Genomic DNA, 24,361 nt, shown 5'->3' on the forward strand with positions numbered 1-24,361 from the left:
CCCTTGAAGGGTGCGCGTTCCCGTGGCGGTGCACCGGGTAGGTTTCAGTCAGAGTCACTATGGCGGCTGGCGCTGGCAAGGTGAGCTGAGGCGGCGGCGGCGGCGGTAAGGGAAGCTGGACCTGTCGTGGCGTCCGGGCGTCCAATCCCCGCAGCCCGTCCGCAGAGAGGTCGGCCGAGGTCGTGGCCAGTCGCGGGGGCTGGCTGGGGTGGGTTGAGAGGGGCGAGTGCTGAGGCGGGCGGGCACCGGCGGCTGACGGCCGTTTGTTTTCATGTTTGCCCCACCAGGTCGGAAAGTTCTCTGCCTCGTCGGGCACAGCCTGAGGGTGTCCCACCGGCCGCGAGTGGTGAAGGCTGCGGCGGACCCAGCCCGGGGCCTCCAGGCCTCTCCCCCAACCTCCGGGCCGGCCTCCCTCCCCCACCTCCTCGTCAGCCCGGAGCTTCGGCTGCCGCCCCTGAGATGCGACCCTCGCGGGGGCGACCCTAAAAGGAGGCGGCCGGTGTGCTGAGCAGCAGCCAGGAGCCCAGGTGTTCAGGGACCAACTTCCTGCGTGCGGAGACCCCGGAGCCTCCGCCGGGTCGCGCCTCGCTCGGTCCGCACCCGCCTGCGGAGCCGGATCCCCGCCCTGGTCGCGGGGACGCCCGCCAGGTGCCCCGGAGTCCCGCCTCGGCTGCTGCCCGCGCCCCCGCAGGTCCCCGCTCCTCGTGCCAAGGACCTCAGCCACCGCCGCCTCGGCCCACGGCGGTCCGGGGACCCCGTGCCACCTCCCGGCCGGCCTCCGCGCAGCAGGGGCAATCAATGCAGACTGTCCCGCTGGCCGTCTAGACCCCTTAGCCGCCCCCATCGCGTCTCGTCCCTCCACTCCCGAGGTCCTCGAGGACGGGCGGTGGCTGCCCAGAGGTGCTCAGCTACACCACCTTTCTTCCGCCCGAAAGGACCTTTCTGGCCGCACCGATCCTTTCTTCATGCTGCAGTGCTGCAACATTTCCGCCACCGAGGGGGGAAAGCGGCCGCGATCCCAAACAAAACACAAGAATTGGTGTGTGACTCATCTGGTTGTATACCTCCAGTCCCCAAACTGTCTTCCAGGAGTTTTCTTGGCCGAAGCTGTCCAATGTTTGAGCCTTTTCTTCCCAGGGAAGAAGATGGACTGAAAGCTGCCAGTTGGGGACTTTTTGTGATCAGGGCCCTGCTGGGTTTTAAAGGAGGTGATGGGGCTTGCGCTGGCTTGTCTTCCCACCCCAGTGAAGAGTTTTTGATGTTCACTGGTTATGTTTAGACAATGTGCAGTTTGCTTTAATTTAAAATTTTGGGGGGGATAGGGGTATAGGCTTGTGCAGGGCAGTCCGGATCCGGTGGAACTCCTCTTTGTTCCTGGTAGGAGAGACACCCCAAGTCTGTCCTCGATGCCGTCAGCCTTGGCCATCTTCACTTGTCGCCCGAACTCACACCCGTTTCAGGAGCGTCATGTCTACCTGGACGAGCCTATTAAAATCGGCCGCTCGGTGGCCCGCTGTCGACCAGCGCAGAATAATGCTACCTTTGATTGCAAAGTGCTGTCAAGGAACCATGCTCTCGTCTGGTTTGATCACAAGACGGGCAAGGTAATGTCACTACGTTGTCTAACAATTGTTGCTTTTCGTTTCCCTTTGCCCCTTCTGCATAATGAATGTGGGATCCCAGGGCTTGCACCCAGAGGAGACTTTCAGCAAGGCCATGAAACCAACTTTTTGTGTGTCTGGTTCTAGTGGAAATTTGATTGAGGTGGTTGAATGGAAAACAGAGAAGGTTTTGTTAATTAAATGCCTCGAGAGGGCGATGGCATCTTGATAACGTGGTCATTCCCAGTGAAATCCCAAACCCTAATTCATTTTAGAAAACTAGATAGCGAAACTTGGCTTCTTGCTTTCAGTCTTTTTAGAAAGGTGAATTTGCAGTTCAGTGCTTGATGAAGCAAGCAGCAGTTCCCAAAGCAATGCAGGGAATCTGCGGCCAGTATTACTCTGGGGCTCAAATGACTCAGTGGTGAGATACAGTTAACAACACAGTAGCTTTTAGTTGAGTTCAAATCAGGGCTTTTCTAGCAAGGACAGTGTTTGTGTAAATTTATTTTGGAAGATTTGATACATATTTACCTAGGAAGAGATAATTTGCAATTATCAAAGCCAATTTAATTAAGCATGAATAACTTTACGATTTCAGAGTTTTGTTTGCGGGTTGGGTGAACGTATACCAATTGCTTTTGAAAATCACTTTTTGATGTTCCCTTCAGCAGTTAATAAAAACACTTAATGCATACTTACAGAGGTGATATTTAAAAATCAGTGTTAAAAATTAATTTATTTTCTGAAATTATATGCAACTCTATCAGTTATTGCATTACCTGGATGTGATAGCTTGAATTTAGCACTCTTCATTATAAGTGACTGACTATTTTAGCATTTTTATGTTGGCATCCTAATTAACTATACATGTGGTTGCTTATATTTTAAAAATACAAGAAAAAAATTGAGTAAGACCCTTTCAATTTTAAAAACTATCTATGTGTGAGGAGAATATACTAAAGAGCTCATGTTTGTGCTTAAACCTCAAGTTTTAGTTAAGCTACTGAATTAGCTCTAACTTAGAGTAAGTTATGTAAGACTAATAAGAATATCTCCAGTTTCACCTCCTGACTTTTTGGTCCCTCTTTCTGAGTTAAATGATTAAGTCTTTTTTAAAAGAAGAATTTAAGTCTTTTAGAAGAGTACTGTTTTGAAATGAAAGAAACCTGAGCCTCAAAAGGAAGAGAGAAAGCATTACTTCTGAATTAAGGAATTATTATATAAATCATTTTTCAAAGAAAGGAGGAAAAGATTGCCCAAGTGCTGTGTGCTTGCGTAATATCTATATCCTACTCTGTATGTAGGATAAAGACTAAAAAGTATGTTAATTTTTCTGTATAACACCAGATGCTCATTTATTTACCTGTGGAACAGACCCTTTTTTCTCCCTGGAAAGTAAAGTTTGGGTGCCTGAAAGACCTCATAGGTTACCTATAGTAATTTAAAGAACTCATCTTTCCAGCAGTCAAATAAAACAAATAACCTGTCAGATCTTGCCATGTGATCAAATTGTTTTAAGAATTAACTATTTAAAGTTTAGGTTTGAACAGACAGTAGGTTTGGTTTTTTTTAATCTTTCAATTTGTTCTCAGCAGGAGAAATAAGGAAAAGTACACCTACTCAGTCTTTCCTGAAGCATAAGTCCCTCTTCTATTATTTTTTTTAAATTTTTTTCTATCTATCTATCGATTTATTTATTTTTGGTTGCGTTGGGTCTTCGTTGCTGCACGCGGGCTTTCTCTGGTTGCGGCGAGCGGGGGGCTACTTTTCGTTGCAGTGCGCAGGCTTCTCATTGCGGTGGCTTCTCCTGTTGCGGAGCGCGGGCTTCAGGCGCGCGGGCTTCAGTAGTTGTGGCACGAGGGCTCAGTAGTTGTGGCTCATGGGCTCTAGAGCGCAGGCTTAGTAGTTGTGGCACGAGGGCTTAGTTGCTCCGCGACATGTGGGATCTTCCCCGACCAGGGCTCGAACCCGTGTGCCCTGCATTGGCAGGCGGATTCCTAACCACTGTACCACCAGGGAAGCCCCAGACAGTAGGTTTTGATTGAGCATCTGTTATGTGCCAGATAGCGTGAGGTACACAGTTACAAAGAAAACCCACAATTAGACCAAATATCATTTATTGTTTTCTCTGTAATAAATTTCCAGTATGAGGATTTGTTACAATTTTATCATAACAAAAGTCCCTAGGGCCTAATATATATTCCCAGCAAATTTCTTTGTACAACACTAGAATCCCCTCCTTCTTTAAGCATTGCCTCAGGCAAGTTCTTTTTGTTTGTTTGTTTTTTTCCTCAAACATCTTTAAACTTCAGTTTTCTCTTCTGGAGATAATAATAGTACCTACTGTTGTTTCCAGCATTGAGATAATCATGTAAATCACTTAGCACCCTGTTACTGGCCCTTAATAAGGGCTCAGTCCTTAGAGAAGAGGGTGTTTGGGGTCAGGGGAAGAGGGAACCATCTAGGCAGGTCTTTGCAATTTGCTGTAGTGCTGTGGAATCTCAGGAAGGTAATGAGACTTTTTTTTCTTTCATGTGATGGCACATGTGGAAGTAATTTTTAAAATTGAAACATGTGAAGAACTTTGTCCAAATTGGCACCTTACCTGGGAAGTGGAAAATTGGGGTAACATGCCCTTTGGTTGACTTTCAATTTGTGAGTGTTGCATTCTGCATTCATCATTATGGGAGAACCATTAAAAGCTGGAAGAAATAATAAACACTTAAAACTTTCTGATTATTCAAGTAATACATGTTTATTGTAGGAAATTTGCAGAGTGTAGGCAGATGGAAATCTAGGTGACATTTTTTAATGTTAAGTTCATGGAATGTGTTATGGTACTTAAAACCTGCATGCTGGAGGGTGACAGGTTTGCCACAGAGTGGAATTTAATAAGCTTCGCCAAATCATCTACTCAGGGATGTAGCAGTTCAATATTGCCCTGCTTGGATTCTGGCCCTGTGTATCATCCTTCACTCGTTTTTGGAGGTCAGACTCTTCAAATTAGATGGCAGATTATAGGATGGTCATTAACTCTTCTGTTGACTCAAGGTACCACTGAACAAGCAAATCTACCCATATGGTGGTTACATAGAAGAGATAGTAAGTGGACTGCCTCCTTCTGATTTGGATGGCCCTATTTGATTTGAGACTTTGTGGACCAGCGATAGTCTAGTGGTCGACACAGTAGTTTACTTCCAGTCTCACTGTAGTTTACCTAGTAGTAAGTAGTAGTAGTAGTTGTCTACTTCCAGGTTCACTTTTTTACTTAAATTCAACACATATTTTTGGGCACCTGTTCTATCATGATCTGTTTCAGTGGAGAGCATAGTGGTGGGTGGGGACATGGGGGGGAAATGAGGAGAATTGGTAAGAAATTGTTACTCCTTTTTAGGGGCTTATATTTGGATAGAGAGGGTGACTAAACACCTTGAGAACAGTTGATTTGAGATAAGACAGTATTATATAAGTTCAAATGGCAAGAGAGTGATGGTGTTTGAATTAGACTTCAAAATAGGAGTGGACAGGTACAGGTTAAGAAAAGGTGCTTTTATGGGTTGTGTTTGTGTGTGAGGGAATGAGGGTGGAATAAAACAGACAAAAGCAAGTTATTTTGAATGATTTTGGCATCTTCCAAACACTGAGGAAACTGATTTTGTTGGATAGAAGGTCTTGGAGAGTAGCTGTGGGTGAACATTCGTCGTGTGTGGTGTTTTCATGTTTGTGCCTTGTTTTTGGAATTAGTTTTCAGACCTTGGAGGCGAGGGTCTCTGCCTTATGTGTCTGTTTCCTATTATTTCTTGTTAAGTAGATGTTGAGTAACTGAAGCTGAGTAGATAGCCTGGTGCCAGGTTGTGGAATGCCTTTGTTGCCAAACTAAGGGCATGGACCCATGGGTTATGGAAGGCCCAGGAGAGTTCTGTGCCGAGCATTGACATACCAAAACCATTATTTAAGAGTGATAAAACGTCCACATGTAGAGAGGCCTGGAGCAAGTAAAAATGGGTAACTGTTAGCTTAACTAAACTTATTGTGTACTATGTACCATGCCCTGTTCTAAATGCTTTACATGTTAACTTGTTTAATACTTAAATATCTATTTAAGATAGGTACTTATTTTTCCCATATTAACATATGAGGAAATTAAGGCACAGAGTGATTAGATTAGGTTAACTTGCCCAAGTTCATATAGCTAATAAATGGTAGAGGTGGGATTTGAACTGAGGTTTTCTGACTCTTGAATCCAAGCTCTTAACCACTTTGCTATTCCAAGGCTTTTAAAAGTTTAGATATGATGTCATGTTGTAGGGGCATGGGCCAGGTTCATAGTAGGAAGGAAAATGACTAAATGCCAGAAAATGAAAAAAGACAGATGTGTTAACTTGTCTGTTAGGACTTCAGCAAAGAGAGAAGGTCTGTGTGGACTGGAGATTTTAGGAAAGGTTTCATGGATAGATGGTTTCATGGATGAGACGCAATTTGAGCTAGACCTTAGGACTTTTTGAATAGGGCAGAATGTAGATAGAGTCAGTCGGAAAGGAGTTTTGGGTGGGAAAAATTGCTCAAGTAAAGGCATAGAAGCAGGAATGATGTGGCACGTTTCAAGGACATTGCAAGAAAGTCATTGCAAAGGAGAAATCTCCAGAATTTGACAACCAGGATTGTTTCTTCCCTCTTCCTTCCATATGACTGCAAAGATCCTGGCCTCAGCTTCTGGGGAGAGTGGCAGATCATACATTCATTGATTTTGTTTGTATTATGTTTCAACAGATGTCTGTTTTTTTTTTTTTTTACAGAAGTTACAAAGGTCATTAAGAGCTAGTTTTTGTGAGAAAAACATGTATTTGACATGTTATGTTTAATACGCATTAATGTAAACATGTTCAGAAGGCCTGGTTATGTATCCACAGCACATCATCATTTCCTTCTATGTTACATTTAACAGTAGTGGAAAGTTAATGAAATATTTTGTCTTATTTCAAGTTGTTAAAAATATCGTTGGTATATACACTTAACATTTTTGTTCTACTTAGTTATTTGACTTTACTCCTTGGCTTAAATTTATTCTTTACCTTCTCAGGCTCCTGTTTGGTTTTCTCAAGTGGTATTTATGTTAGAGCTTAGTATCTATTCTCTTTTATAAATAGGGAGGAGGGTGTCTGTCATTTAGAGTTTTAAGTGAAAAGATTGTGAGATTGGTTCTCAATGTATGTCAGTTACTTGAATCCAGAAAAATGGTGGCATTTGTTAGCTGCAGAAATGTTCTAAGGACTCTTTCCTGCCCATGCTTCTCTCACTACCACTACCAGTAGATGAACAGTTTATACCCCTGCTCAAAATCTAGGTTGTTTGCCCCTTTAATTTTTTTTTTTTGCCCCATTAATTTTTAACATGATATACAAAACCTTCAAAATCCGTCTCTCATTCCTTTTTTTTTCCAGCTTCATTTTCTATTACTCTTTTCTTCCTTTGCCCCAGACTCTGTGCAGTAGCTATGTGACAGTGCTCATTGTTCCTAGAAAAAGAGCCGTTTTTGCTGTTTTGACTTCCAGAATGACTTTTCCCCTTCATCCCAGTTCCAATGTGACACCTTCCCTGACTCCCACTAACTGAGGAATTAATTGCTTCTTCCTCTATACTCCCATAGAACTTTGTATATAATTTCGTTATGAGACACAGACAACAAAATAATTATGACGCGAATGCACTATTGCTCTGCCAGATGTGAGCTCTTGAGAACAAGGGAATAGGCACTACATAAATGCTTGAATGAGTGAAATGTGAACAATGGAGCAGTTTCTATTTCGGCAGACCCTGAGGAGGGTCAAAGAGCAGAAGGTCATTCGAGTTAGTTCTCAATTTGAGATCATGGACTCAGTTTCCAATACATGGTGTTTGTATAAATCATTACTTATTGAGAATTTGCAGTGTGCAAGACACTTTGCCAAGTGCTTTGGTATCTTAGATAATCTTGTGATTGGTGATACTATTAATTTTGAGCCATTACATATATATCCATTCTCAGGCAAAGTAATACTTTTAAGGGTTTAATGATATTCAGAATGCTTTCTTATTTCACTTGATCTGTATAACAGTTAGGAGGTAGGTAGAGCAACCGCAGACTGGCTCCGTTTTATGAAAAAAGAGTTTGCTGTTTAGAGGTTATTTGCACAAGGTCATCTCTTAGTAACTGTGGAGAGTTGGAACTAGAATCTAGATTGTTTGCCTCTGAAATAAAAACCAACTGCTAGACATTTATTCTGAACTATCTTATTATGGAATGAACAATTATTGTAATGAAAATCTGTCTTTTGCTCTCTTGAAGGGTAACCTAAGCTATTATTTTCTGGAAGTATAACTAAAAAGCTTGTCATATGACAGACTTTCAAAGACTGAGAGAATCTGAGTTAATTATTTCTCTGAGTCAGCTAGCATTTTTTTAAACATACCCCTACTACTCCTAGCAATAAATATATTTTTTTCTTAAGTTTGCATTCAGGCAACTGATATGGATTTGAGTGTTTATGCAAATGAATGAAACAGCCTTGGAAAAACTTGTGTGCCATGTAAATTTTTAATTCTTTAGAGAGAATAGCTGATAGGTGTAAAGAAAAAAAGTAAAGTTTATATAGGCACTTGAAAACATGGAAGCCTTTGGTGATTCTGCTCTATCCTTTGTCAAATATGTAATCTGGGTTAGATTTTAATTTAAAGACATAGGAAACTTTGTTTTATTATTTATTTGCATTAAGGTTTTATCAATACTTTCAGGCTTATGGTTTTATCTACATTTATAGCTACTGACTTATTCTAGCTGAGCCAAGTAGAAATGAATTTCCAATATGGACCTTCAAGCTATTCTTCCTTTTTTTATTTTGCACTTACAAAAATAATGGATACATTCTCATAAAAATTGAAGCAATAAGGACGTATGTGGAGTATATATATGTCCTCCTTCACATAGGTACCTCTTATCCTCTTCCCTTCCTCTAGAAGTAACTTTTGTTATTAGTTTGGTATGTAATTTTCAGAGCTTTTTCTGTGCATTTGTCTTCTTGGGTATGTAGATAAGTAAGGTTTTTTGTTGTTGTTACTTTTTTTCATAAGCAATTGGATCATAATTTTAAATGTACTTTTTAGCTGATGATATCAAGTGAATTATGGTCAGCTTATCTGAAATGTGTTAATATGCTCTAGGTTATGACCAGCATCCAGACTGCTGTAAAATTAATATCATTTTATTGAGCACTTACCAGGTGGTACACTGAGTTTTATATGCATTATCTCATTTAATCCTCACAACAGACTTTTGAATTTGTTAGTATTATTATCCTCAGGATGAGAAAGCTGAGCTTCAGGAAGGTGAAGGAATTTGTTCAGGGTAACACAGAGAGTGGTGAAGTCAGGATTTGAACCCCAGTCATCTGATTGCAGAATGCACGCTCTTGATCGCTCTGTTGCTTGCTACCTCAGCACCTCCGCGCAATTAGTCATCGTTAATCTCATCACCAATCAGTTAGTGAGCAATAGATCAAAAGAAAAAAATATATTGAAATAAAAACCTTATTGTCCATTAACTCATAGATATTTTGGTAGTAAATCTGTGTAGAGTTTTAATTGAAGACCAGTTCCTCAAACAATATTTATTCATTACTTAAAATTTTACAATTTGAAAAAAAACCCAACTCTACATGTAAAGATATTAGAGTATCACTGTTCAGATACTATAATATACTAAAAAAAGATACTCTTTCATTAGATAATTTTTTAGTATGCTTTATTTTTATTGAGGTATAGTTGATTACAAAATACAAGTTTCAGGTGTACAACATAGTAGTTCACAATTTTTAAAGATTATACTCCATTTAAAGTTACTATAAAATATTGGCTATATTCCCTGTGCTGTACAATTTATCCTTGTAGCTTATGTATTTTATTCATAGTAGTTTGTACCTCTTAATCCCCTACCCCTATCTTTTCCCTCTCTGCACTAGTAACCACTAATTTCTTCTCTATATCTGTGAGTCTGTTTTTGTTTGTTATATTCATTGGTTTGTTTTATTTTTTAAATTCCATGTATAAGTGATAATATACAGTATTTGTCTTTCTCTTTCTGACTTATTTCACTAAGCATAATACCCTCCAGGTCCATTCATGTTGTTGCAAATGGAAAAATGTCATTCTTTTTTATGGCTTAGTAATATTCTGTTGTACATATATACCACACCTTCTTTATCCATTCATCTGTTGATGGACACTTACTTTGCTTCCATGTCTTGGCTGTTGTAAACAATGCTGCTATGAACATTGGGGTGCATGTATCTTTTTGAATTAGTGTTTTTGGTTTTGTTTTTTTTTTCTTTTGGCTATACACCCAGGAGTGGAATTGCTGGATCATATGGTAGTTCTCTTTTTAGTTTTTTGAGGACTCTTCATACTGTTTTCCACAGTGGCTACACCAATTTACGGTCTCACCAACAGTGTACAAGAGTTCCCTTCTCTCCACATCCTTCATTGGATAATTTCTAAGTATAGTATGTTTGGAGGTTGTATTTTAAATTATATATGTGACCTCCCCCTATAAGTAAATCTAATTTAGAAAAAAATGAATATATTTGGTTTTTTAACTTTAAATATAGAAATATTAACTGTATTATTAGATGCCAGTTATGTTTCCTTCCACTTCAGAAGTTCAGGGATAGAAGATAAGATCATGCCGTATGTTACTAGTATAGCAATGATAGTTATGCTTGTAGAATAAACAAAATTTGTAGCTTTGAATTTTTTGGAAAATTTTGCATAGTAAAAAGGAATGTTACAGGGTTATCATATAAGCCAGCAATTCTACTCCTTTGTATATACCCAAGAGAAATCAAAACATATGTCCACACAAAAACTTGTACAAATGTTCATTGTAAAAAAAAAAAAAAAAAGAAACAACCCAATGTCCTTCAACTGATGAGTGGGTAAATAAAATGTGGTATACTATATAAAGGAATATTATTTGGTAATTAAAAGGAATGAAATATTGATACATACTACAACATGGATGAACCTTGAAAACACTATGTTCAGTGAAAGGCCACATATTGTTTAATTCTGTTTATATGAAATGTGTAAGATAGGCAAATCCATAGAGAGAAAGTAGATTAGTAGTTGCCAGGAGCAGGAAGTAACAGGGAGTGTGATGGTTAATTTTATATGTCAACTTGGTGAGGCCATGGTGTCCAGTTTTTGGTTAAATACCAGTCTAGATGTTGCTGTGAAGTTATTTTAAAAATGTGATTAACATTTAAATCAGTAGGCTTTGAATAAAGCAGATTACCCTCCAGAATGTGAGTCTTATCCAATTAGTTGAAGGCCTTAAGAGAAAAGACTGAGGTTCCCCCGAAGAAGGAATTCTGCCTTCAGAGAGCCATCATACTCAAGACTGCAACAGCAGTTCTTCCCTTCTCTAGCCGGCTGGCCTGCCCTGCAAATTTCAGTTGACAGCCCCCAGGATGTTATATGAGCTAATTAAAATAAATCTCTCTCTCTCTGTATATATGCACATCCTATTGGCTCTGTTTCTCTGGAGAACCCTGACTAATATAATACATGGAGTGACTGCTGAATGGGTACAGGTTTCTCTTTGGGATGACCAAAATGTTATAAAATTGATTGTGGCATTTAAAAAAATTTTTAAAAAATCGTGGTGATGGTTGCTCTGAATTGTACACTTTAAATTGGTGAATTGTATGGTGTGTGGATTATATCTCAAAATGCTCTTATAAAAAAAGAGGACTGTTAGATGGAGTAATAGGTTAGTGAAAGCAGGTTAGTGTGTAGGAAGTGGAAGAATGTAGAGTTCAATGTGGATAGTCTAGCAGAGCAGCTTTTGAAGTACTGTGTGGCTTAATTTCTGTCACTAGTTTCTTAGTGTGAATGTCTTACTCTTGGTTAGACTTCTGTTTTATTGAATTTAGTAGATGGTGTTTCGAAATTTAACTACATTTGTTGAAACAAAAGTCTAACCAAGAGTAAGATACGAATACTAAAGAGGTAGAGACAAAATTTTGGTATTATTGAGAAGCTCTAGTGCCAAAGTCTTAATGTGGGAGTTGAGAAATGGTTGGAAAGATGCAATTTATAAGTCCCAATCTGAACCTGGGAATCTTAAGATATTAATTTTTCTCACCAGTGAATCTTGCATATGCAGGCCTATAGAGCGTGGTAAAATATTATTAGAATGAATGATGTTGTCTTGACTAGAAGGAAGTAGTCGTTTAAGTTATAGTTGAACTTAACTGGGACCATTCCTAGTCCTTAACAAGTACCTGAATGTCTCATGCGTGCAGTGTAGTGCCCGGTAGATAGTACTGAAAAATACAGTTACAATACAAATAAGCCCAACAATAGAAGTATCTACGAATCATTGTTTCCAAGGAGCTAAGGGAGTGATGTATTCCTTCCCTAGGATTGGGGGCAGCAAATATAGAAGGAATGAAGAGGGCTTCATAGAGAAAGTTGTTTTTAAGCTACTATTTGAAGAGTGAGGGCTTTACTCTCTGTATAAAATAGAGCAGGGCATTCCAGCCCCAGGGAATAGTGTGTGTTTAAGGCAGAAAAGCCTGAAGAGAATGATGTATTCTGGGAAATGCAAACCCAGAAGTTAGCAGAATTGAGGAGGGGAAAATAGAGCTGCTATCAAATCTTTGGGGTCATTGAACACTGCTGGTAGAAGTTTTAGGGTTGGACTACCTGAGTTGGAATCCTGGCTCCACTGCTTGCCAGGTATGTGACCTTGAGGAGTCTCTGTGCCTCAGTTTTCCTCATCTAAAAATGAGGCTAATAGTGGGATTCACCTCATAGGATTGTTGTAGAGATATGAGAATTCATGTAAAGCAGTTAGTAGAATGTTTGGCACAGAATAAGTACAAACGGTCCCTGATTTACAGTAGTTCAATTTAGGATTTTTCGACTTCATGATGGTATGAAAGTGATAATACATTCAGTAGAAACAGTACTTAAGATTTTGATCTTTTCCTGCAATATGTGGTATGATAACTCCCTTGTAGTGCTGGGCAGCGACAGCAAGCCACGGCTTCCAGTCAGCTATCCAATCCCAAGGGTAAACAGCCAGTACACTTACAACCATCTGTGCCCATACAACCATTCTGTTTTTCATTTTTAGTATAATATTCAATAAATTACATGAGATGTTCAACACTTTGTTATAAAATAGGCTTTGTGTTAGATGTTTTTTCCCAACTGTAGGCTAATATAAGTGTTCTGAGCATGTTTAAGGTAGGCTAGACTAAGCTATGATGTTCGGTAGGTTAGGTGTATGAAATGCATTTTCAACTTACTTACAATGGGTTTATTGGGACATAACACCATCGTAAGTCTAGGAAGATCTGTGTTCAGTAGCTTGTGGCTATTTTAATTTTTCTTTATATTTTTAGTTGGTGTGTTTGCACGGTAAGACCTGTATGCTTATTTTCTATAAGTGTTCTTTTTTTATTGTTAAAAAGGTTTTCTTCTTCGAATATCTGCCTTTCGAGTCTCCTCAACTAAGTTATTTGATACCTTGAAACTTTTTTGAATGTGTTAAAGAAATAGTGTGATACAGTAAAAAAAAATTTGGTCTTTGTCCCAGGTTCCTGGCTCACAACTCCTAAAACTTGTGGAATCTGCTGAGTGATAAGAGTGTCTCTTGTATGCTAATAAGATGACTGGTGGCTGGGAGCCCCTGGATAGCTTCAGGATGGTACTGGTCACCAGAAAGACTAAGTGATTAGACGGTTGGAACTTTGGGGCCTGCTTACCAATGTCTGGGAAGAGGAGGGGTAGCAGGATGAAGATTGAGTTATATAAAAACTCTTGAACAGTGAGATTCAGGGAGCTTTTGCTTTGGTGATCACATCGAGGTGCTAGGAGGGTGGCTCACCGGAGAAGACATGGAAGCTCCTAGCCCTTTTCCTCATACCTTGCCCTTTGCAATTCTTTCATTTGACCATTCCTAAATTGTATCCACGTTGCAAGTATCGGTGACAACCTGGGACTTTTGACTGGCAGTAGAAGTGGGGGCAGTCTTGCCCTTAACTGAGCCCTTAACCTTTGGGATCTGACATTAACTCCAGGTAGATAGTGTCAGAGTTGAATTGAATTGTAGGACACTCGGCTTGTCTTAGAAAGTTGGAGGAGTAGTGTTAGAAAAGACAGCCACACATTTGGTATCAGAAGTGTTGTGAGTAAAAGCAGTTCAAATAGTCTTCTAATTAATATCCATTATCCAGTACTACCAAGTTTGTATGCTTTCCCTGTTAAAAGGAATAAAAATCATTAGCATACTTGGCTTACCTTACTTGAAGATACGGAGTTAAAGGAGCTGAGTAAGTTATATGATGAGAATCTAGTTAATCAATCAGGAAACATGTAAGAGAGTGTATATGCTATATTAGGCAACATGGGGCATAATGAAAGTATTAAGATATCACTTCAGTCTTTGAGGAGCTTATAGTTTAATTGGGAAGCCAGACCTAGCCTCATAAACAACTAGGGAAGAATTAAGTTCTAAATGGAATTAAGAGCTCTATGTGATTAAGGTGGAGAAGGCTTGAATTGGACCCTGAAGATTTAGGATAGAAAATAACAGGTGTCCTTGGTGCATAAAGGTCTGCATGAAAAGGCATAAGGCCAGAGGGATAGTCCGGAGGGAGCTGTGTGTTAAGGAGCTCTACTACTGGATTGAGCAGGTAGTTTAGGTTAAATGACAGAGGTGAACTTGTCAGGTTCCATTTCAGGAAGGCTGTGGAGGTGGGGCAATAGGGCAGAAATCTTTAGGGAACCAAGGCCCAAGCCCTGGGATTAAGAATCTTGGATTTGTAGTTTAGGGGAAAGCTGTGCCTCCCCTTAACCCAGCCAAATAACCCTAATAACTAAAATGGTATGTTCTGTAGTGGGTTATGAAACACCCATCTGCTTTAATAAGCTGACTTTATAATAAAGTGATTGGAAAGTGGTGAGGATTTGATTCATAGTGAGTAGACAAAATTCGAAGTTTCCAAAGTATGATTTCTTATTTTCAAGATGGTTTCTCTCTTGGCATGTTAAAAGATTGCATTTGTGTGCCTCATTTTAAGGTATATTTTTTTTGTCAGTCACTTTAAGTTCTGGAATAAACTTATTTAAGTACCATTTCTGGGGGCTTCCCTGGTGGCTCAGTGGTTAAGAATCCACCTGCCAGTGCAGGGGACACAGGTTCGAGCCCTGGTCTGGGAAGATCCCACATGCTGTGGAGCAACTAAGCCCCTGTGCCACAACTACTGAGCCTGTGCTCTAGAGCCCACAAGCCACAACTACTGAGCCTGCATGCCACAACTACTGAAGCCCATACACCCTAGAGCCCACACACCGCAACTACTGAGCCCATGCGCCACAACTACTGAAGCTCATGCGCTCTAGGGCCCACGTGCCACAACTACTGAGCCCGTGAGCTGCAACTACTGAAACCTGCGCGCCTAGAGCCTGTGCTCTGCAACAAGAGAAACCACCTCAATGAGAAGCCTGTGCACCGCAACGAAGAGTAGCCCCCGGTCGCTTCAACTAGAGAAGGTCCACTTGCAGCAACGAAGACCCAATGCAGCCAAAAAAAGAAAGAAATTTGACTTCCCTGGTGGTCCAATGGTAAAGAATCTGCCTTCCAACACAGGGAATGTGGGTTCTATCCCTGGTCGGGGAACTAAGATCCCACATGCCACGGGGCAACTAAGCCTGTGCGCCACTACTACTGAGCTTGCGCGCCTCAACAAGAGAGCCCACGTGCTGCAAACTACAGAGCCCACACGTTGTGGAGCCTATGCTCCACAACTAAAGAAATGCCCGCTAGAGAAGCCCATGCGCCACAACTAGAGAAAAGCTTGCTAGAGAGAAGTCCACGCGCCACAACTAGAGAGAAGCCTGCACGCTGCAACGAAAGATCCCGCATGATTCAACAAACATCCTGCTTGCTGCAACTAAGACCCCTCACAGCCAAAAAAAAAAAAATTTGTCTTTTTTTTTTTTAAGTCTCTGGTTAGAGAATATAGACTATCTTTATGCCCTTGGGGTAGGGAAGGATATCATAAATAATTCACAAAAAGAACACATTGAAGTACAATATTGATAAATTCAAATACATTAAAATTAATTTTGTTTGTTAAAATAGAATGAAAAAAATGAAGAAAAACAACTAACAGAAGATAGTTATGGTACATACACTGGTAAAATATTGGTATCCAGAATATAGAAAGAACTTGTCCAAATTAATAAGAAATACAACCCAACAGAAACAATGGTCAAAAGAGACAAATAAGAATTTCAAAGAAGAGGAAGAAAGAATGGATAATAAGATGTTCAGCGTAACTAGGGAACTGTAAATGGAAACCTCGAGATACCATTTATACTCTTTATTTTATTTTTATAAATTTATTTATTTATTTTTGGCTGTGTTGGGTCTTTGTTGCTGTGTGCAGGCTTTCTCTAGTTGCAGCAAACAGGGGCTACTCTTCGTTGCAGTGCACGGGCTTCTCACTGTGGTGACTTCTCTTGTTGCGGAGTATGGGCTCTAGGCACATGGGCTTCAGTAGTTATGGCATGTGGGCTCTAGAGCACAGGCTCAGTAGTTGTGGTACACGGGCATAGTTGCTCCGCGGCAGGTGGGATCTTCCTGGACCAGGGATTGAACCCATGTCCTTTGCATTGGCAGGTGGATTCTTAACCACTGCGCCACCAGGGAAGCCCCTATACTCATTTTAAAAGTTGAACAGTATTGGGACTTCCCTGGTGGTCCAGTGGCTAAGACTCTGCGCTCCCAATGCAGGAGGTCTGGGTTCGATCCCTGGTCAGGAAACTAGATCCCACGTGCTGCAACTAAAGATCCCGCATGCCGCAACTAAAGATCCTGCATGCTGCAACGAAGATCCCGTGTGCCGCAGCTAAGACCCAGCACAGCCAAATAAATAAATATTTAAAAAAAGATAACATCAAGTGTGGGTGACACTGTAGAGCACTAGGAACTCTCATGCTCTATTGTTGATATGATGAGTTACATTGAGTTTTGAATGTTAAACCAACTTTGCATTACTGGGATAAAATCCACTTTATTGTACTGTATTATCCTTTTATACATTGCTGGTTGATTGGCTTATATTTTGTTCAGGCTTTTTGCTTCTTTGTTCATGAAAGATTAGTCTTAAATGCTTGTTAGAGTTCACCAGTGAAGTCATCTGGATCTGTTTGTGTCTTTTTTTGTGTGTGTGTGTGTGTGTGTGGAATGTTTTAAACTATAAGCTTAACTTCTCTGTTAGCTATATGGCTTTTCAGGTCTATTTCTTCTCGCATTGACTTTGGTAGTTTTTGTCTTTCAAGAAATTTCTCTGTTTCATCTTATTTGTTGGATTTATTGGCATAAAATTATAACATTACCTTATTATCCTTTTAATATCTATAGAATCAGTAGTGATGTTACTTACCTCTCTTGTTCCCAGTATTGATAATTTGTATCTTTTCTCTTTTTTTCTTTATCCTTTTGGCTAGAGAGTTATCAACTTTACTGATCTTAAAGAATCAGTTATTTTAAATAGATTTTTCTTTATTATTTTTTTCTGTTATCTGTTCCATGGATTTCTGTCCTTTATTATATCCATTTTTCTGCCTTCTTCAGGTTTAATTTCCTCTTCTGTTTTCTAGTTTCTTAAATTGGAAGCTTAGATCATTGATTTAATACCGCTTCTTTCCTAATAAAGCATGTGATGCTATAATATTGATAAACAATTTGACATTGTTATAATGTTAAACTTGTATATACCTAGTGACCCAGCAGTTCTACACCTAGATATATACTCTAGAAAAACTTTTTTACAAATCTGTATCAGGAGACATGTTCAAGCATGTTAGTAGTAGCATTTTTCATAATAGCAAAAACTGGTAATAATCCAGATGTCTATTGACAGAAATATGTAGATACTTCTTTTAATTTACACCATAGAATACTGTACAAGAATGAACATGAATGAACAATAGCTGTATGTATCAATGTAGATGAATCTCAGAAATTTTGAATGAAAAAAGAAAGTTGCAAAGGAATACTTAGACTCTGATGCCAGTTAGTATAAAATTTAAAAATCACAATTCTCATCCATACATCCATTTTACTACATATATAGTAATAGAATGGTAAACATATTTCCTTGTGAGGGTGGCAGAGAGTGAATATAAAAATAGCTAAATTTTATGTAGTATATGCTGGAAAGTGTTAAATACTTTACGAATATATACTTATTTAATTCTCATAATTAAATGAGTACCTGCTGTGAAGCAGGCACTATTATTATTCTCATTTATTAGTAAAGGAGCTTATAAATAAGAGTGCAGAAAACTTTAACTTCCCCAAATCATAATGCTAATAAGTGGTAAACCTTGTAATCAGACTCAGGCAGTCTGGCTCTAGAGTCTGTACTGTTAACCCTTAAGCATACAGCTTACCTCATGGGAGGGGTAGGGAGGGGGTTCTCAAGATAGGTGTTAGGTACATGAATACTTCTTTTATTATTTTTTAGTTGTTATTCATATGTTTGTGTTTATTTTTGTATGTATGAACTACTTAATTAAAATTTTGAAAGAAAAATAACAAAGATCAAGCTATGTGAAATGGAATATAAGAAACATAAGCCCCCAAACTGTGTCCCAAATGGAAGTGTAGGAAGTCAACACTTTTAATTTTCTCTAACATATTTCCTAGATACTAATAGACCATGAAATAGTTATACGAGTGTGTTGGCTTAGTGGTGTTTCATCAGGCTTATACACTTTTTATTTGTTCACTTCTCTATAGGTATTCCATACTTTAATAAATTCTTTATAGTAAAAATATCAGATAAGATTTTTAAAATTCCAAAGATTTCTTTTTTTTCTTTTTCTTTTTTTTTTTTAGACTGAGCATGGCCTGAGCAGCTCAGTTCTCTGCCTACAACACACTGGGCTCTTTTTTTTTTTTTTTAACTTTGGGTTTATTTATTTATTTATTTATTTTTATTTTTGGCTGTGTTGGGTCTTCGTTTCTGTGCAAGGGCTTTCTCTAGTTGCGGCAAGTGGGGGCCACTCTTCATCGCGGTGCGCGGGCCTCTCACTATCGCGGCCTCTCCTGTTGCGGAGTACAGGCTCCAGACGCGCATGCTCAGTAATTGTGGCTCACGGGCCTAGTTGCCCCGCGGCATGTGGGATCTTCCCAAACCAGGGCTCGAACCCGTGTCCCCTGCGTTGGCAGGCAGATTCTCAACCACTGCGCCACCAGGGAAGCCCCCCCCCCCCCGAAGATTTCTTATTACAGCAACATTACATATGTCTTTGTTGAGATGATCACAAGGGGATTATAAGATGAGTTATAAAGTAAAGAGGCTGACTTTTTGAGATTCTGCTTCATTGTAAAGTCTATAAAAAGAATGAGGACGCTGTCTTTGTACTGATACGGAGAATTCTCCACGATATGTATTGTCAGGTAACAAAACAACATGACAGATGAGGCACAGAACAGTGTATATAGTAATCTAGCTTTTATGCAAAGGAGGGAAAATAAGAATCTATATTTGTTGTTTATTTGCTTATGCATAAAGAGATCTGGAAGGATACAAGGGAATTAGTAACTGTGGTTACCTGAGAGTGGGTTCGGGGATGAAAACTGAGTTGATCTGAGATAAGGTGGCAGGAAGACTTTTCAGCGTATATACCTTTTTAGTTCTTTTGGAACTGTGCAACTATACCATCTATTCTAAATAAATCAACAGCAATTTATTCATTTAAAAAGAAAATATGTTTACTGTGGCTCTTTTAGGTAGATTCAGATTTATGTCCTTTTATTTATTTGTTGGCTATAGGATATTTCCATTTCCAGGAGATTTGGTTTTGTAATCTCTTGAAATAGTAGAAATTTTGGGAATACTATACCATTAATTAATAAGGGTTTAAGTTCAAAGAGGACTTTTTCAGTTAGATTCTCAAAGTCTTTCCAGAATCTCCCCTTTTCCAGTGTTAGTTCTTTGATTACCTTCTGCCTCTTTTGGATGTTGTACATTTATAGGCATAACTTTCCTTTTAATGAGGAGGCTTTTTAAAATAATACAACCTTATATTTAAACAGTTTTATAATTTATAAACTGCTTTGGTACTGTGACTTTGAGCTTTCTGACATCATTTAACTTAAAAAATAGGAAAAGTTAGTGTTTAGATGGCCAAAGTGTTCCTTTTTTCCTTTTTTTTAATTAAAAAATTTTATTTATTTATCTGTTTACTTATTTATTTATTTATTTTTGGCTGCGTTGGGTCTTCATTGTTATGCGCAGGCTTTCTCTAATTGCAACAAGCGGGGCTACTCTTCATTGCGGTGCACAGGCTTCTTGTTGTGGAGCACGGGCTCTAGGCACGCGGGCTTCAGTAGTTGTGGCACGCGGGCTTCAGTAGTTGTGGCACGCGGGCTCTAGAGCTCAGGCTCAGTAGTTGCGGCTCACGGGCATAGTTGCTGCGCAGCATGTGGCATCTTCCCGGACTAGGGCTCGAACCCGTGTCCCCTGCTTTGGCAGGCGGATTCTTAACCACTGTGCCACCAGGGAAGTTCCTGTTATGTTAGTTTCTGTTGTACAGAAAAGTGATTCAGTTGTGCATATATACATTCTTTTCTATATTCTTTTCCATTATGGTTTATCACAGGGTATTGAAATAGCTCCCTTTGCTATACAGTAGGACCTTGTTGTTTATCCATTCTATATATAATAGTTTGCATCTACTAGCCCCAAACTCACAATCCACCAGCTCCCCCTCAGCAACCACAAGGCTGTTCTCTATGTCTGTGAGTCTGTTTCTGTTTGTAGATAGGTTCATTTGTGTCATGTTTTAGATTCCTCATATAAGTGATATCATGTGGTATTGGACATAACCTTTTCTTAATGACCTAATTTACTAATACCATTAGAGGTTATATGTTTTTTATCCCAGTGCTAAGTGACTTTAGATTAGCAGTTTTAAAATTACTGAATTATGCATTTTTATGTGTTGGTTCTTCTGGTTGTTATTTGTCAGTTTTCTAGGTCAGCCATTTCTATAGGAACTGTTTAGAAACAATAACTAAACATATGTAAATATGAACCGATAAGGAAGCATGTGAACTTTACAGTGCATCAGCTTGGACATCTGTTCCCACACTTCTTTCCTTTCTGGTTATGAAGTGAATATGTTGTAAGTAAAATGGTATTATTGAAATCTTTGATAAATATATTGTCGAAACCTTTTAGAATAATGTTAAGGTATTTTACCTAAGATCAGGTAATAGATGGTCATCAGATCTCTTCAACTTTTCTTTACAGTATAAGTTATTTTGATTTCTTCAGCTTTTTTTTTTAAACAAGTTATTTTTGTATTACATTTTAAAAATTTTCAGTAACTATGTAGCTTCATTTGTTGGAAAATACATAATGGGTACTTCTATAGTTCTTTCAGCAAACTATCAGTCAAATTTATCAGTCTTCTACTACCAGGTGCTAGAGATGAAAAAAGAAGTGTCTGCCTTCTTAAAATCATAAGTCTATTTGCATAAGACAATAAAAAACCTTTAGTATAATATCTTATAGTGTCATATGCCTGTGTATTATATTATAGAGGAAGAACAGCTGATTCAGTGTGTTGATTAGTTTATGCTAGTTATACTGTGGTAATAAACAACCCGAAGAGCTCAGTGCCTTATAACAACAAAGATTTATTTCTTGCTTGTGTTAAATACTTAGGTAGATGGCAGCTCCATCCACAGTCGTTCTCCTTTCTGGAATTCAGGCTGAAGGAGCAACTCCTGTCTGGGACATACATGTTCTGGTAGTAGGTATTAGAAGGAGAAGAGCTATTCAGAGCCATGGAATTACAGTTAAAGTTTCTGCCCAGAAGTGGTACATGTCACTTCCACTCACATTTCATTGGCCAAAGCAAGTCATATGGCCAAACATGACATAATTGGGCAGGGAAGTGTAATTAATATTCATTTAGGAAAAATCAGTGGAATAATTGAGTACTGTCATCCGTTCTGCTACACTCAGCTTACTTCCCAACTCAGTGAAAATTATACAGCCTTGGGAGCTGTCAAAGAAGTATGCATTTTAGCAAAAATAAAGTTTTCTAGTCTCTTATGAGTATTCTAATATCCATAAGGTAAATTGTTTGTATCTCTTTCAGAGAAGAGAAAATTAAGGCCTAAAGAAATTATAATTTGAAGTAGCAATCTCCTTTTTATGAGAGAAGTCTATATCGTTGATACAGTACTTAGTATCTTTTGTGAATAACTCTGGCATTGAGTTATGGGGTTTAGTCATAAGTGATGTTTTTTCCCCAGACATCTATTCATCAACTTTATCTTGCCAGTTTATCTGCCTTGTCATGGACTGAATCTGTATTGATCATATTTTAAAATAAAACACTGGGATATATTAGTTCATAGGGTCAAACATTATTTATTTATTTATTATTGAGATATAGTTGATTTACAGTATTATGTTAGTTTCAGGTGTATGATATATTGATTCAAATTCTTTATAGATTAAACTCCACTCAAAGTTATTATAAAATATTGGCTCTATTTGCTGTGCTGTACAATATGTCCTCGAAGCTTATTTATTTTATACATAATATTGATAGTTTGTACCTCTTAATCCTCTACCCCAATTTTGCCCTTCTCCCCTCACCTTTCCCATTGGTAACCATTAGTTCTCTATATCTGTGAGTCTGTTTCTGTTTGTTACATTAATTGGCTTGTTTTAGTTTTTAGATTCCACATGTAAGTGATAACATACAGTATTTGTCTTTCTTTGACTTATTTCTGTAAGCATAATAACCTCTAGGTCCATTCATGTTGTTGCAAATGGAAAATTTTTCATTCTTTTTATGACTGAGTGGTATTCCAGTGTGTGTGTGTGTGTGTGTGTGTGTGTATCTGTTGATGGACACTTAGGTTGCTTCCATATTTTGGCTATTATAAATAATGCTGTTGTGAACGTTGGGGTGCAAGTATCTTTTTGATTTAGTGTTTTCATTTTCTTTGGCTATATACCCAGGAGTGGAATTGCTGGATCATATGGTAGTTCTATTTTTAGTTTTTTGAGGAACCTTCATACTGTTTTACATAGTGACCACCAATTTACATTCCCACCAGTGGTGTACAAGGGTTCCCTTTTCTCCACATCCTTGTCACATTTATTATTTGTGGTCTTTTTGATGATAGCTATTCTGACAGGCGTGAAGTGATATCTCATTGTGGTTTTGATTTGTGTTTCTCTGATGATTAGTGATGTTGAGCGTCTTTTCATGTGCCTGTTGGCCATCTGTAAAACATTAGAGTATTTAAAATAGAGAGCAACATAATTACATAGCATTTGCTTATTGGACATCTTTTTATTAAGCATCTACTATGGCATGTTTGCTAGCTGACAGGGATAAAGGGGTGAAAAGATATAACCCCTGTTTTTAGGGATTCTGTGTAAGTGGACATGTCTACAAAAAATTACAATTCAGTGAAATAATTGCTTAGAGAGATACTATTCAAATGAACTGCAGTAGAAATGTTGAGGATGGAATGACCAATTGAGAAGGCAATGAAGGAGGGAATGGCTTCTCCGGAGGTGATATCTGAAACAAATCTTAAAAGAAGAGCAGGTTTTAGCATGCAAATGAGGGGAAAGTACATTTTAGGCAGCATGAGTGATCGTTTTATTAGTACTGATAGGAATAAAAATAGTTGGCTTGTTTGAGAAACTGATTTTGTGTGATATCATTTAGGTGAGGAATAGAAGATGAGGCAGAAAAGATAGTTCAGGACGAGGTTGTGAGGGATTTTAATGTCATGCTCCTTTTTCCTTTAGGACAAGTGGTGAGGAGTGCCAAAAGATTTTAAGTAATAGAATTACACGGTTACAACTTTGTTTTAGAGCAGCAGTCTTAGTGACAATGTGAAAGACATTGGAATTGTGCTCAGAGGCAAGGAGACCCAGTAGAGTGATATAGTAGAAAGATCAGTTAGAGATAAATTCCCAGAGTGCAACCAAATCATCTGGATGGAGTGAGACAGATTTGGGAGTCACTACCGGATATAGTGAAGGCTGTAGGAAATACACGCCCAGGGAGGTTTGTACATCTCTAGAAAAGTAGAAGCTAGGAAAGAACCCTGGGGATGATCAACATTTGAACTGCTGTGAGGGAAAAAGAGAAGAGAGTTGGAAGGGACAACCAGAGAAGTAGGAGGACCAGGAAAGATTGGATTTGTGAGGTACAAGGCAGGGAAGAGTTTTTGAGAAAATACTCGTGTCACCTTTTAAGAGCTGAAAGCAGTCCTTGGATTTGTCAGGTAGTAGTCTCATCAGTGACTTGAGGGCTGTTCAGTGGAGTGGTGGGTATGGAAGCTCACTGACAATGGATTAAGGCCCTCCGTTAAATTTAGAGTGAATTTTAAACATTTATATTTATTTATTTATTTATTTATTTTTTAATGACTTTATTTATTTATTTATTTATTTTATGGCTGTGTTGGGTCTTCGTTTCTGTGCAAGGGCTTTCTCTAGTTGCGGCAAGTGGGGGCCACTCTTCATCGCTGTGCGCGGGCCTCTCAGTATCGCGGCCTCTCCCGGTGTGGAGCACAGGCTCCAGACGCGCAGGCTCAGCAATTGTGGCTCACGGGCCCAGCTGCTCCGCGGCATGCGGGATCCTCCCAG

At 39.0% G+C, this 24,361-nt stretch overlaps 1 protein-coding gene across 33 annotated transcripts in view; it reads left to right on the plus strand.

The window, feature by feature from the left end:
* Nucleotides 1–1,387: 1,387 nt before the first annotated feature.
* SLMAP (sarcolemma associated protein) overlaps nucleotides 1,388–24,361 on the plus strand; it is a 150,061-nt gene continuing 127,087 nt past the window's right edge. For all 33 annotated transcript variants that reach the window (XM_061197032.1, XM_061197052.1, XM_061197041.1 and 30 more), the window contains exon 1: nucleotides 1,388–1,604. In XM_061197032.1, the coding sequence (XP_061053015.1) occupies nucleotides 1,407–1,604 (198 nt within the window). In that variant the 5' untranslated portion in view covers nucleotides 1,388–1,406. The remainder of the gene's footprint in view (nucleotides 1,605–24,361) is intronic.

Source organism: Eubalaena glacialis, chromosome 7 (assembly GCF_028564815.1).
Source record: "Eubalaena glacialis isolate mEubGla1 chromosome 7, mEubGla1.1.hap2.+ XY, whole genome shotgun sequence".
Lineage (NCBI taxonomy): Eukaryota > Metazoa > Chordata > Mammalia > Artiodactyla > Balaenidae > Eubalaena > Eubalaena glacialis.